Source organism: Gymnodraco acuticeps, unplaced genomic scaffold (genome assembly GCF_902827175.1).
Source record: "Gymnodraco acuticeps unplaced genomic scaffold, fGymAcu1.1, whole genome shotgun sequence".
NCBI lineage: Eukaryota > Metazoa > Chordata > Actinopteri > Perciformes > Bathydraconidae > Gymnodraco > Gymnodraco acuticeps.
The window spans coordinates 751,906-767,155 of NW_022990391.1; the positions used below are offsets into that span (position 1 = coordinate 751,906).

Here is a 15,250-nt window from a genome sequence, read left to right on the forward strand (position 1 = left end):
CTACTATAACACCTTACCATGACTTTGACCAGCAGAACCAGACAGTTTCCCACAATTCCCATGGTCATCTCCAGTCCCAGCACAGCCACCAGCAGCCACCTCTTTGCTTCCAACCACGGCTGCTCCGTCATCAAAGTCCCATTCAAGCCCTCACTCACTGCAGGAAGACAAATCAGAGTTGATTCTGAAGGAGCCCACACATCTTCCTGCCTTCATTACATATGTTGTTTGACCTGCAGGAGATCCAGCCTCTCCTGTCTGTGTCAAAGCTGTGCCTGAGTTTTGCTCTTGTGCTGTTTGGCAGTCTGTCTCAGAGATCTAGTTTTGTTTTAAAAATGTTCAAGTTTTCTTCAGGACATTTGTCATTTGTGATTCATAGAAAAGTTGAATTCCTAACATACCACCCATAATACTGTGTTTGTGATTTTAATTTTTTCGGGATGTTGATTGGCATGCATTTGATCAATTATAATAATTTTGGAGTCACCTCAACTAATTTTGGCATCTAATAATAAAAAAAAGGGAGGAGCAGCTTTAAATGTTCATGGTTCTAAACCTAAAGCATTGCATAAACTAAATACCTACAAATGTGAAAATGTACACTACCAGTCACACGTTTGGACACACCTTCTCATTCAAAGTTTTTTTTTAAATGTTTTCTACATTGTAGATTTATACTGAAGACATCAAAACTATAAAAGAACACATATGGAATCATCTAGTAAACAAAAAAATGTTCAAAAATCCAAAATATGATTTATATTTTGCTGGCTACTGCAGAATGCTGTGGTATCTATGCTGGTTAAGTGTGCCTTGAATTCTGAATAAATCACCAACAGTGTCACCAGCATAGCACCCCCCACCAGACACCTCCTCCTCCGTGCTTCATGGTGGGAACCACACATGCAGAAACCATCCGCTCACCTTCTCTGCGTCTCACAAAGACAGCGGTTGGAACCAAAAATCTCAAATTTGGACTCATCAAACCAAAGTACAGATTTCCACTGTCTAATGTCCACTCCTTGTGTTTCTTGGTCCAAACAATTCTCTTCTTCTTGTTGTTCACCCTCAGTAGTGGACCTTTGCAGCGATTGGACCATGAAGGCCTGATTCACGTAGTTTCCTCTGAACAGTGGATGCTGAGATTTGTCTGCTACTTGAGCTCTGTGGTCATTGATGTGGGCTCTAGGCTGAGGTGCTTTCATTTGCGGTTTCGGAGGCTGGTAACTCTGATGTATTTATCCAACCCAGTCTCACGGCATTTCGTGTTATAGTCACGACATTTAATCTATTGATTCGTGTTCACCAACACGATTTCCCCCTTTTTTTCGTGTCACACAGAACGATTTTAAAAGCAATGTATTTCTATTGGTAGTATGTTTCGTGCCTGCAGCACGTCTTTTTGTCCGTTCGGGTCTTGGAAGACCGGAAGCTGTGTGGTTCATAAAAACATGTTCTTACTCAATATCAAGCCACGATTATTGTTTTTATTTTTAATCGTATAATGTCGGACTTTTGTTTCCGTCTGTGAGGAAAATAAATGGGGCTCAGAGCCTCAGAATACTGAAATCTGTATTTTTTTTAATCTTTTTTTCCTTCTAATTTGTTATTCTTTTCAAAATAACACACTGTTATTTACTCACCAATAACACACAATTATCCTTGTTTTTATTTATTTGTTTAATTCCATAATCTTGGGCTTTTTTGGCGTCCGTCAGGAACTGAATTTCAAAATAAAAATAACCGGAAACAGACGTAGGCATTTCGAGCGACTACCCAAGATCCTCAGCTATGGTTTAAGCTCGCTGATTGGATGTTTTAGCCGCAATGCATGTAGGGATATGGTGTTCATGCCATATCAAATCCGAAAAACTTTTTTTTTCAAATAAAATAATACTTAATTCCGAGTGTTCTTGCTTTTCTCTTTGAAAGTAATCACATAACGTCATTGTAATACACGGTTCGGCTGCATTACATATTACAGGTCTGCCGTAGTTCTTTATTTATAGAGCCCTGATGAGAAGACCTTTGGAAAAACTGGAAGAAATGTCGCCAAAACGGAATACTTGACGTGGATCATAAATATATTAGCAATTAAACAACATCTTAAATTTCTCTTCACACAATACGTCTCCTTGCAGTATCAACACTAATTCGGCTGACTTTTACATTTGATCTAATTCGTAGATAGGTTATATTTACACCATAACGGTGCACAGCTAATATAAAAGGACTTGTAGTTTTAAAGATATTACTGATTTTCTTTGAATATAAGAATGTAAATACTGAGTCTGAAATAGTATAGCAATATGCTGTACAATTATGTGAAAACATGATAAAACTACACATCTTCAGATGTTGTACATACATAATACAAAGTTATTATTAGTATGCTGTGTGTGCCTTGTGTGCACCGCCTAGTGGTTAAAGCACATTATTGAATTATTGTTTGTATGTGTTATATTTGATGAAAACAATATTAAGAGTACATACTGTACTTTCATATATAGAAATTGTTATTCATTGGGATAAACCCCTTGAGATGCACCATCTCGTTTTCAAGGGGGTCCCGACAATAGCAACAACTTACAGACATACATAAACAAAATGCAAAACATGACACACAAGACAAACCACATACAGTCTGTTAAGGGGGAAAGTAGAAGGTCAATGATAGAAATATAGAATATAAAAAATCAAGAAGATACTATAAGTGATCTCTACAATAAAACAGTTTAGTGCAGGATGTACAACGATATTAATAGGAGAAGGTGCAAAACAGACAAACTAATTTACACTATACATTGACGGGGAAGGGGGTAGCAATAAAGATAACACCATTAAACAGTTACACAACATAACAGAAATAATATCGATAGCAGCGTCCCTAGCAACCACCTTGGTAACAATGAAAACGTTCTATGGACGCAATTTCCTGAAGTAATCTTCATAATAACTAGCAAACTAAAGATCATGTACATCCACTGCACACATAATCTGAAATAACAACTCATATTTCTCGCATCAAATGACATCAAAACGCATTTTAATGGCCAAACTAACTTTAAAATAGGCATTTTCCACCGAGAATAAAACGAAGTTCGGCCATGTTTTTTTTTTTCTGCAGGGAGAATTTTGAAGATCACGTGACATAGACGCCAGCCATTGGAATGAATGGTGAAACAAAACGGGGTTTGTCAAACAGAGCACATGGTGTAACGATAGTTACATAGTGTAACGATAAACGATAGCTGGGGATTCTGGGTAGTGTAGTGTCTTGTTCCATCCTTTACTCCGAAAAAATATTTGTTTCTCCGAATCAAAGGGGAAAAATACAAAAGCATTGCACACAATTTAAACCAATCAATGTTGTGTAATTAACAAGGATAATCTGGTGTTTTTTAGTCGATAAGTAGTGCAGATATCACTGTAAAATCAATCGACAGTAAGGGGAATACTTACTTCCGGGTGTACAATTCTCCGAAAAACGACACCCTCTATCCTTAGATATTGATTTTTGAATGGAACATTCAAAATAACTATAACTTAAATATATAAAATAAAGTGAACATTAACACCTATATTATCATTTATAAAATGCTATAACAAAAAAAATAACATAAGCAGCAGATTTTCTATTAAATATACATACCAACTACAAAATAAGCGGGTATTAAAGTGTAAACGGACAACAAAACGGAAATGGAAATGAAAAGGCCTGATGGTGGTGCTAAATCAGAGCCTATCACCTGTTCTCAGTCTTTTTCTCATCATGCATCTTGTGTGTAGTGATCCAATACCGTTACCATAGCCTTGCCCTTTAACAGTTATTACGAGGCATTGCTCAGCCTTACTCACCAAGAGCCCAGCGCCTAGCCTTCTTACAGGCAAAGTCACTGATCAAGTCCTTGAAGTCCAGCTTTCTAGCTAACTGGCTTTCAATGGACAGCATGGCAAGACTGCAAAGCCTCAAGTGAAATGAATCGTAAGTTTAGTGAATACATTATCAATATAACGTTATATTAATGTTAATTATTGATGAAAGGTTACTTAAACATTTTTTCTTAATGTTCTAAAAATGTTTGGGGCCCCTGTCAGTCACGGGCCCTTAGAATCGTCCTAACTTTTCACCCCCTTACGGCGCCCCTGACCATAGTTGTGTATATGATATGTCAATAAACCTTTGAAAACCTTGAAATCTTGAAAGGGATGTGCAAAATAGCCTTAATATACAGTATTTAATGAACTATTAATAGAGAATAACAAGTAATGAATATACTTTATTACTCGTTTCCATTCATGTCAATTGCAGATAAATGTTTAGTCTTCTCAAGCACCAACTATCAAATATCTCTCCTGATTGTTGGCACTTGACAATCACCTTTCCCTGAATTTGACTCAGGTGTAACTAAAGTCTGCTTTAAGGGTTGTTTATATTTCACATCATTAATCAGAATCTGCAAAGTAACTCAAATAAATGTAGTAGAGTAAAAATACCAGGTTAATGTGAGGATTTGCAGTTCTATTTCGTATATGGCTTCGCCCTCTAAGGCTATCACTATTGGGTAATCCCCCTGCGCCCCTGTGCAGCACTGAAACACTCACCACCCGCAAGGTGGGCCCCACAATCTGCTCCCTCTTTTCTTCAGCAAACCAGCACAGTTACTGAAGCACATCATTATCATGAGCAACAACTGCGTCCGGGATTGTCCCTCGTGTAAAACGGGATATATCATGAGTTATGACCAGCACGCAATATGCGAATCCTGCCTGGGGCCAGAGCATGCGGACGCGGCTCTCAGCCAGCAGGTCGCTTGCTCGCATTGTGCTCGTCTCCCATCAGCCGATAGGAAGCAAAGAGCGGACGCTCTAGCTGCTGCGGCCGAGGAGGACAATTGGCCCGTCCAGGAGCACAGGGACGGCAGCATGTCCCTGGAGCCGAGTGCTGGGCAGGAGTCGGACGACTCCTACCCCGTCTCCCTCCATGGCTCACCATGCGGCTCACCCCTCCCCCCCGGACGGGGGAGACGGAGCGGGGTGCGGGTGTGGCGGCCGAGCACGCGGTCCCCTTCTCCGTTGCCACGGCGCTGCCGGCGTTGGGTGGCATCATGCTGGAGCTGCCGGAGATCATCGGCAAGGCGGCAGCCTGCAGAGGTCTCCCCGTTCCCCTAGGTCGGGAGAGGGTGGCTCTGGACGACATGGCCGGAGTTTTTTCCCGGGTTCAGACGGGCAGGAGTGATCCGGTCTGGCCGTGCTTCCCTGCCATTAGGAGGTACCAGAAGGGGGCGGCGGCGAACCTGAGGACCCTGAGGGCTCCGATGGCCACCTTTGTGCCCTTCACTAAGGTGGAGGGATTCACGGAGGATGGTTTCCCAACCACCCCCGCTCTGGAGCCGAGCCTGACGGCGTTCTTTGGGGTTAGGCAGGCCAACTTGATCGCCGGACGGCACCCTACATTGGCCTCCCCCAAGGACCAGTATGTCGCCCGCCAGGCTGACCGGGCGCACCAGTGTGCGTTTCAGGCGTCAGCGGCGGCAAATAACATCGCATTGCTGTCCAATTCGGTGGTGACGCTGGTGGAGCGATCCACCACGTGGCACCAGAGGAGGCGAAGGAGATCGGCAAGGCGGCAAGCACGGCGCTCACGCTGTGCGCATCCGTGGCTGTCTCCCAGGCGAGGACAGACACCACCTGCAGTATATCTCTCCCTGTTTTCACCGACCATCTCTCTCATTCTCTTTCAAGTTTCACACTTCTCTCTGCTGTTGTAATATCTGACCTCATTAGTAAATCCAAGCCATCTACCTGTCAGTTAGACCCTCTTCCTACCCCCCTGGTAAAAGCCTGTCTACCTTCATTGTCCTCCCTTATAACTGTCATCATACACTCCTCCCTCACCTCTGGTCTTGTTCCCTCACTTTTCAATTCAGCCGCCATCACGCCCATACTGAAGAAACCTGGTGCAGACCCCATCAATTTTAATAACTACCATCCCATATCTAACCTACCATTTCTCTCAAAAATCCTGGAAAAAACTGTTGCATCCCAAATCCATACCCACTTGTCTGACAATAACCTGTACGAATAATTTCAATCTGGTTTCCGCCCCCATCACAGCACACAAACAGCAGTGGTGAAAATCACTAACGACCTCCTCATGGCAGCTGACTCCGGACTATTAACTATCCTCATCCTCCTTGATCTTAGTGCAGCTTTTGACACCATTTCCCACAGCATCCTCATTGACAGACTGACCTCCATCGGGATCACTGACACACCCCTCTTCTGGTTTAAATCATATCTCTCTGGCCGCACTCAGTTCATCCAACTCAAAACCTTCAAATCACAGCCACTTCCTGTCACGACCGGTGTTCCCCAGGGCTCTGTCCTGGGGCCTCTTCTTTTTATCATCTATTTACTTCCTCTTGGCAATATTTTCCGTAAACACAACATCCACTTTCATTGGTACGCGGATGACACCCAGCTCTACTTGTCCTCCAAACCAACCACCATCCTCCCTCCATCCTCCCTGTCTGACTGCTTACAGGACATCAAATCCTGGTTTTCCTCTAACTTTCTCAAAATTAACGACAGTAAAACCGAGGTTCTCCTCATTGGCACACAATCCACCCTAACCAAACCTGACAGTTTCTCCATTACTATAGACAACTCTTCAGTCTCCCCCTCCCCTCAGGTTAAGAGTCTGGGTGTCATCCTCGATGGCACACTTTCATTAAAATCTCACATCAGTAATATCACTCGGTCTGCCTATTTCCATCTACGCAACATCAACCGCCTCCGCCCGTCCCTCAACCCTAAGACCACCGCCATTCTTGTTCACACCCTGGTCACTTCCCGCATCGACTACTGCAACTCCCTTCTCTTTGGTCTCCCTCTCAAATCCATCCACAGACTTCAACTGGTTTCAGAACTCTGCCGCCCGCATCATCACCAGAACCCCCTCCATTAACCACATCACTCCTGTTCTTCAGCAACTTCACTGGCTCCCCGTCAAATCCCGTATAGTTTTTAAGATTCTGCTCCTCGCCTTTAAGGCCATCCATACCCTCACTCCTCTGTACCTCTCCGACCTCCTGCACATCAACACACCCATCCGCACACTCAGATCTTCTGCTTCCCTCAGCCTCACTGCACCCCCCTTCCGTTTAACCACCATGGGATCTAGAGCCTTCAGCCGCTCTGCACCCCGCCTCTGGAACTCCCTCCCACCTGACATCCGCAACACTGACTCTCTCCCCATTTTCAAATCACGCCTCAAAACATCTCTCTTCACACTCGCATATCCACCCTGATCATTATCCATCAAACATCCTCTGTTTTTATTTATTTGGTTATTTGATTGATTTATATACTGCATTGTCTTGTTTATGTCTCTTATGCTGGTGTTATGTATTGTGTATCTTGTTTTTTATGTGTTTGTACGGCGACCTTGAGAGCCTTGAAAGGCGCCTATATAAAATAAATGAATTATTATTATTATTATTACGTGCCCCCTGCCTCACGTGCTGTCATTCCTCAAGCTGTTGTTGGACAGGAATTTGGCTTTCAGCACAATCAAGGTATATGCGGCTGCCATATCATCTTGTCACGTGGGTTTCGGAGCAGGGACGTTGTTCAGTCACCCCCTGACGAAACGTTTTCTGCGAGGAGTACGAAGACTCAGACCGGTATCACGCGCACTAGCGCCTCAGTGGGATTTGGCTTTGGTGTTACGAGCACTAAGCAAAGCCCCATTTTAACCTTTAGAGCAGGTTCCCCTTAAAATGTTATCAGCCTAAGTAGTACTGCTTTTGGCTCTAACATCAGCGAAAAGGGTGAGTGATTTATCCGCTCTCTCTGTGGCTCCGTCATGCCTCCAGATCCAAGGAGATGGCAGTTCGGCTGTGCTACGTCCTAACCCAGCCTTTATGCCAAAGATCATCACAAGGTCTTTTAGGTCAAGAGTGATCACCCTTGATGGGTTTTTTCCGCCTCCTCACAAATCGGAGGAAGATGCCACGTCTCATCTCCTCTGTCCGGTGCGCACGCTGTCTTGCTATGTGGCGCGCACGGCGGACTGGCGCTGTTCTCAGCGCCTGTTTGTGCACTATAGAGAGCGCTCGATCGGGCAACCTCTGTCTGCACAACGGCTGTCACACTGGCTGTGTGAGGCTGTGTCACAGGCATATGTCTCCTCTGGGGTGGAGCCCCCGGGGAATATCAAAGCGCACTCCACCAGAGGAATTTCCTCCTCCACGGCTTTGCACGGAGGAATGTCAGTGGAAGATATTTGCACTGCTGCATCTTGGTCTTCCCCCTGTTCATTTATTCATTTTTATTTGAGGGATGTCTCCCATTCCTCTCTGACACACCCTGTACTGGGTGTCCTGTCGGAGTGAGTTATGTCAGGGAGCCAGCTGTGCGCCTCTCTCCTGCCTCTCGGCACGCGGAGAGCGGCCCTTTTTCCCTCTTATAGGAGGGATGTTCCTTTTTCCTCTGACACACTTTGTACGGAGTGCCTGGTCAGAGTGAGTGACGTCAGGGATCCAGCTGGGCGCTCTCCTACCTGTCTGACACGCAGAGAGCTGCTGTTCCCCCTCTATGATAGCTGGGCAAGGTGGGACCTTCGTCCATAGGCGGCGCGTGAGGCTCAGGTTTGGGAAGGCTAAATAACTTTTTTTTTCATCTTACACTGCCCGCCTCCGGCGTCTATAGAAAAGAGATCAACTCAGTGAAAGCACCGCCTGCTGACCGATCAGAGCTCAGTGTGCGGAGTTTAAATCTATCAAGTCATATTACAGGAAAAAGGAAATGCAGTTTGAACTGCCGTATGCAGAGAAGACGCCGACGTGTCGCACTTATCATTCATATCACACTGACATCACATCATCAATCAGATTATCGATCTCACATCGATATCACAATATTTCCTTATCTGAGTCAGCTTCTCGAGCCGTATCTGGCCGTGCAACACTTAGTTACATTGTCACATACTGTATGCAGACGTATTATTTTAAGCAACACATTAAGTTGACGAAACACTCAACTCAAATGTAATAAAGTCAGATCCCCTTGTGTCTTAGATGGGGCAGTATCATAAAACTGTTGTACGCTTTCAAACACTCGGTAGTTTATTTTTTAACGAGTTGTTCTGTATTCTCCTTGCAGGTGCAACTATGTGGCTTATCCTGGATTATATGTTTAAGTCATCATGGATGTTTAAAGTTCATATTTGTCTAATATTAGTTTACTTTTCATTAATGAAGTATGATGTTGCGCTGTCAGTACACTTGTCCCTGTTTGTGATTGGTCAAATGTAGCTAACCCCGCCCCTTTCACGTGAACGCGTTCTCAGCTGGAGAGAGAAACCCTGGCTTGATTTACCGAGTTGATAACCAGCGCCGTAGGACCGTTTAGCGAGATCTCGTTTGTTAGGGTTAGTGAAGATAACTCAAGCATATCCAGGGTCTGTTGAACTGGCTTCGTGGTACAGGGCACAGGTGGCTGCATAGCAGCGCTAATGTCAAAGACATTATATTTTTATTTTACCAGGATGCAGTTACACAAATATTTGGGAAGGCTTAGCCTTCCCTAGCCTACAGCACCCGCCGCCCCTGCCTTCGTCTCTAGTTTCTCACAGCGGCCGGTATGTATTGTTCCCAGCCTTCACCCCGTCGGGAAGATAGGCATGTTTTGCTATGTTCCAGGGACGGTAATGCGCCATTACGCATGGCACAACAGGCAGGGGGTGTTATTGAGCAGGTGTGTCTGTGCTTCTAGTGCCGGGTGGACCCAGTGGGGCGCAGACAACATCATGCTTCGCCCTTAACCCAATTGCGATAGCCTTAGAGGGCGAAGCCATATACGAAATAGAACTGAGGTTACCTACTGTAACCCAGCTTCTATGAGTAAATGGCGCAGCCCTCTAAGTGCGGGGCCCCACTGGCTCTACGAATAGCTGAAGAAAAGTTATTTTGTATGGGAGCAGATTGTCGGGCCTCCTTCCTATTTATACCGGAAGGAAACCAGAGGGTGGGGCCCACCTTGCGGGTATGCGTGGACTACAAGTGTTTCAGTGCTGCGCGGGGGCGCAGGGGGATTACCCAATAGCGATAGCCTTAGAGGGCTGCGCCATTTACTCATAGAAGCTGGGGTTACAGTAGGTAACCTCAGTTCTCCCTCCTTCTGTTCCCCTTTGTGTTTGTTATTGTCTGTGTGTCTGTCTTCCTGGCTGGGCGTGGCTGACCCACTTCTGATTCCCGCCAACCTATCTCCTCAGCTGCTGCTCGTCATCCTGATTACTACTCACCTTCACCTGCATATATACCCGGTTCCTTCATCCAGTATTCACCAGTTTGTCGTTTCACCACGCTGGTAATTCGACTCGGTATTTCTAGCTTGTAGCAAAACCTAAACTCTCTGTGTTCCTGTAATCCTTACCATGTGTCCTCTCTGTTCAGTATCCATCTGCCTACTCCTCTGCCTGCCACGTCCAGCCACCTACCCCTCGTCTGTGTTCCTCCGTGCTTCCACGCACACCTGCCCCAGCCTGCTTACTCTCGCCAGCTCTGGATCCCCGTCTCTCCTCGTCTGTGTTCCGCCATGCTTCTCCGCACACCTGCTCCAGCCTGCTCACTCTCGCCAGCTCTGGATCCCCGGCTTCGGACCTCCGCTCCTCCTCTGGTGACAAACCCTGGCCCTGGACTTCGTGGATTATCCAATCCCTCTTCCGTCTCTTGAAAACGGTTTTTGCCTCATAAACTTTGTCTCCTCTCTCCATAGTGTTCAGTATTGTGGGTTCACTCCTGTAGCTCTCGGAGAGCGTAACAGTTAACCTCTGAATTCTAGTGGAGCAGAATTACAAAGTAACAATGAGCTGTCATGTGGGTATATATTAATGCTGCGCATTATGGACACAAGCGATTTTCACCCATTTATTAATTATATGTTTTACATTTGATAACACCAATGTGTTTAACACAATAGCCAGCATGTGTAGTTCTGGGGGGGGCGTTCGATTCCAGTTTTATCTGGCATGGTTTCGTTCCATTTCAAACAGCTGTTTGACGCTTGGCATAACCTTGGCGCACTGCCACTCCAACATCCAATCCCAGAGCTTGAAGATTAATCACGGGGACAGTAGTCCTAAACAATAGCTGGGGATTATGGGTAGTGTAGTGTCTTCGGCCATCCTAAACTCAGAAATGTTTTTCGGATTTCATATGGCATTAACACCATATCCCTACATGCATTGCGGCTAAAACATCCAATCAGCGAGCTTAAACCATAGCTGAGGCTGTTGGGTAATCAGTTCAGTGGCTGTGTATCGCAATGATGCTACGTCTGTTTCCGGTTATTTTTATTTTGAAATTCAGTTCCTGACGGACGCCAAAAAAGCCCGAGATTATGGAATTAAACAAATAAATAAAAACAAGGATAATTGTGTGTTATTGGTGAGTAAATAACAGTGTGTTATTTTGAAAAGAATAACAAATTAGAAAGAAAAAAAGATTTTTAAAAAATACAGATTTCAGTATTCTGAGGCTCTGAGCCCCATTTATTTTCCTCACAGACGGAAACAAAAGTCCGAAATTATACGATTTAAAATAAAAACAATAATCGTGGCTTGATATTGAGTAAGAACATGTTTTTATGAACCACACAGCTTCCGGTCTTCCAAGACCCGAACGGACAAAAAGACGTGCTGCAGGCACGAAACATACTACCAATAGAAATGCATTGCTTTTAATTGTTCTGTGTGACATGAAAAAAAGGGGAAAATCGTGTTGGTGAACACGAATCAATAGATTAAATGTTGTGACTATAACACGAAATGCCGTGAGACTGGGTCGATTTATCCTCTGCAGCAGGTGTCTCTTGGTCTTCCTATCCCGGGGGGGGGGGGGGGGGTCCTCAAGAGAGCCAGTTTCATCATAGCGTTCGATGGTTTTTGTGACTGCACTTGAGGATTAATCAAATAAGTATGGAGTCAGATTTGGGTCAATATTCTAGCGCGTAAAACAAGCTACTCACGAGTAGGGTTGGGAACCGAAACTCGGTTCCAGTTGAGAACCGATAAGAAAATGCCGGGTACCGGGTACCCATACAAAATACACAATTTCGGTTCTGCTTAACGGTTCCTAAACGCGGTAGACCCTGTATTCCAGCGGGTCCGTCTGCACCGCGGTGCTGCGGTGACCCGGTGGAATACAGGGCGGACCTGGAGAATCACAGAACGGCCGGTCGTCAGCGGGCCGTTGACGGCCGGCTCGGTACGCTGACGGCCGGCACCGCCCTTCATTTTTTTTAAACGGCATAATATCAATTGCGCTGACAGGCGACAGAGGTCCACAGTTGCCCCGCAGCGATGCTCCCCCGCCCTCCCGTAGACATTTCACGAGCTCAGTCACTTCATAACACCAAAGATAGGTCGCGGTAAACACTCTGAAGTGAGGCTCCACTACACTAAAAAAGAAAAAGAAAAGGCAAAGTGTAATGCCTGTTAATAGCTTGCCACAGGCATAGCTCAGTTAAAATAAAGCACAGCTATTGTGCAATACATTTGTATTGCATGTATATTTTTTAGTAACAATTTCAGTTAAAGCTTTTAAGAATAAATATATTTTTGTTATCTAAACGTTTGACCTCTTTATTTTACAATTTTGGAATCGAAACGGGGAATCGATAAGAACCGGAATCGATAAGCAGAACCGGAATCGAAATCGGAATCGATAAATTTCAAACGATACCCATCCCTACTCACGAGCGGAAAATGTGCTTTTACACACGCATAAAATTACCCTCGCGTGCAGATTAAACCCCCGCGAGCGCCCCCCCCCCGTTTATTCTCGCGAAACTACGCGCGAATAAAAGCGCAAATGGCTTTCCATAGAGACAGCCCTCTTGCTCGCTCGCGGGAGTGTCAGCCTCACTCGCTCGCGGAGTCTGTCTACGTGCGCGAGAAAAGTTTCTGACACTTTGGGGCGGAGCCACTGGACTTTGATTGACAGCTGCCAGGAAGCCCGGAGTTGCCAGGTTTGATAAATGCCTGAACTACCAAGAGCCGAGGAGTGACAGATCAGTTGGACGAGATTGAATGGTAAAGTTGTCCATAAAAAACTATTATATTCGTAAAGTGTACAGCTAATATATATATATATATATATATATATATATATATATATATATATATATATATATATATATATCTATATCTCAATTAATTTGATTATAATTGATTGATAATTCTAGGAGTGCAATACTTTTTCAAAAACTATAGTAATAATATGCATTCATTATGACAATATCATACTATTACTATAGGAGTGTTCTATAGTGTGTTCAAAAAACAACTTCAGAAACACTATATATTATACTATAGTAGTACTATTTAAAATAATATAGTCTTAATACGGAAACACCAACAAAAACACTATAGTAATACTTTTACAAACACTATAGTAATAATATGCATTCACTATGACAATATCATGCTATTAGGAGTGTTCTATAGTGTGTTTAAAAAACAACTACAGAAACACTATATATTATACTATTTAAAATAATATAGGAATACTACAAAGATCTAGATACATAGTATTACTATTGAAACACTACAGAAAAAACTATAGTAATACAATAGCTGGTGAAAAATACTACAGAACACTACAAACTTACTATAGGACACTATACAACTCTTATAGTATACTATAGTAATATAGTTATTTTCGTAAGGGAGGTGCGTACAGCAGACAGTAGCTAGCAGTTTTCGACAGATACAGCCCACTCAAAAATATATTGTTTTATATGAAATTAATATATTAGCTGTACACTTTACGAATATAATAGTTTTTTATGGACAACTTTACCATTCAATCTCGTCCAACTGATCTTGCAGCTGTCACTCCTCGGCTCTTGGATTATTGTAACTCTTTAATATCAGGGTGTACCAAGAAGTCAGTCAAGTCGCTTCAGGTGATTCAAAATGCTGCAGCTCGTGTACTAACCAGAGTTAGGAAAAGGGACCACATTACTCCTGTTCTGGCTGCCTTACACTGGCTCCCTATAGAACACAGGATAGAATTTAAAATTATTCTTCTCGCCTACAAAGCCCTTAATGGGCAGGCGCCATCTTACCTTAAAGAACTCATTATACCCTACTGTCCTACTAGGGCATTGCGTTCCAAGAATGCAGGGTTGTTGTTTGTTCCTAGAGTCTCTAAAAGTACAATGGGAGCCAGAGCCTTTTCTTATCAAGCTCCACATTTGTGGAATCAGCTTCCAGTTTGTGTTCGGGCGGCAGACACCCTATCCGTTTTTAAGAGTGCGCTATAAGACCTTCCTTTTTGATAAAGCTTATAGTTAGGGCTGATTAGATTCAGCCCCTAGTTTTGCTGATATAGGCTTAGTTTGTCGGGGGACATCTTACTTCTTCCTTCTCTCTGTCTATACCTGTGTACTCTCATGTTCCGATTAACCCAGCTTCCCCAAATGTCTTTCTTTTTGGTGTCTATATACGCCGGGATCCGGAGTCATGGATGATCCTGCGCTCCTCTGTCCTGGATCGCGAGCCCTGGATCTTGAGTCGTGGCTGTGGTCCTGGATCATAGGTCCTGGATGGATATCCTCGTGGATTCATCTTCCTATTATACACACATGCATTTCCAAACATTTGGACTACCTATGTTGCAAATGTACTATCTTTTCAATTTACACACGGCATCTATTGCACGTCTGTCCGTCCTGGGAGAGGGATCCCTCCTCTGTTGCTCTCCCTGAGGTTTCTCCCATTTTTCCCTTTAAACTGTGGGTTTTCTTCGGAAGTTTTTCCTTGTACGATGTGAGGGTCTAAGGACAGAGGGTGTCGTATTGTCATACTGATATTTTGTACAAACTGTAAAGTCCACTGAGACAAATGTAACATTTGTGATATTGGGCTATATAAATAAACATTGATTGATTGATTGATTGGTAGTTCAGGCATTTATCAAACCTGGCAACTCCGGGCTTCCTTGCAGCTGTCAATCAAAGTCCAGTGGCTCCGCCCCAAAGTGCCAGAAACTTTTCACGCGCGCGTAGATAGACTCCGCGAGCGAGTGAGGCTGACACTCCCGCGAACGAGCAAGAGGGCTGTCTCTATGGAAAGCCATTTGCGCGTTTATTCGCGCGTAGTTTCGCGAGAATAAACGGACCTCCCCATTAATTTGCGCGAAACTACGCGTGAATCATGGCGCAAATGGCTTTCCATATA

At 44.1% G+C, this 15,250-nt stretch overlaps 1 protein-coding gene across 1 annotated transcript in view; it reads right to left on the reverse strand.

Annotated features, from left to right (window-relative positions):
- The window catches only part of si:dkey-9i23.8 (visual pigment-like receptor peropsin), a 34,972-nt gene extending 33,767 nt beyond the window's left edge, over nt 1-1,205 (reverse strand). The window contains exons 1-2 of the mRNA XM_034224488.1: nt 1,067-1,205; nt 18-157 (exon numbers count right to left, since the gene is read on the reverse strand). Of these exons, the coding sequence (XP_034080379.1) occupies nt 18-157; nt 1,067-1,205 (279 nt within the window). The remainder of the gene's footprint in view (nt 1-17; nt 158-1,066) is intronic.
- Between the last annotated feature and the right edge of the window lie 14,045 nt (nt 1,206-15,250).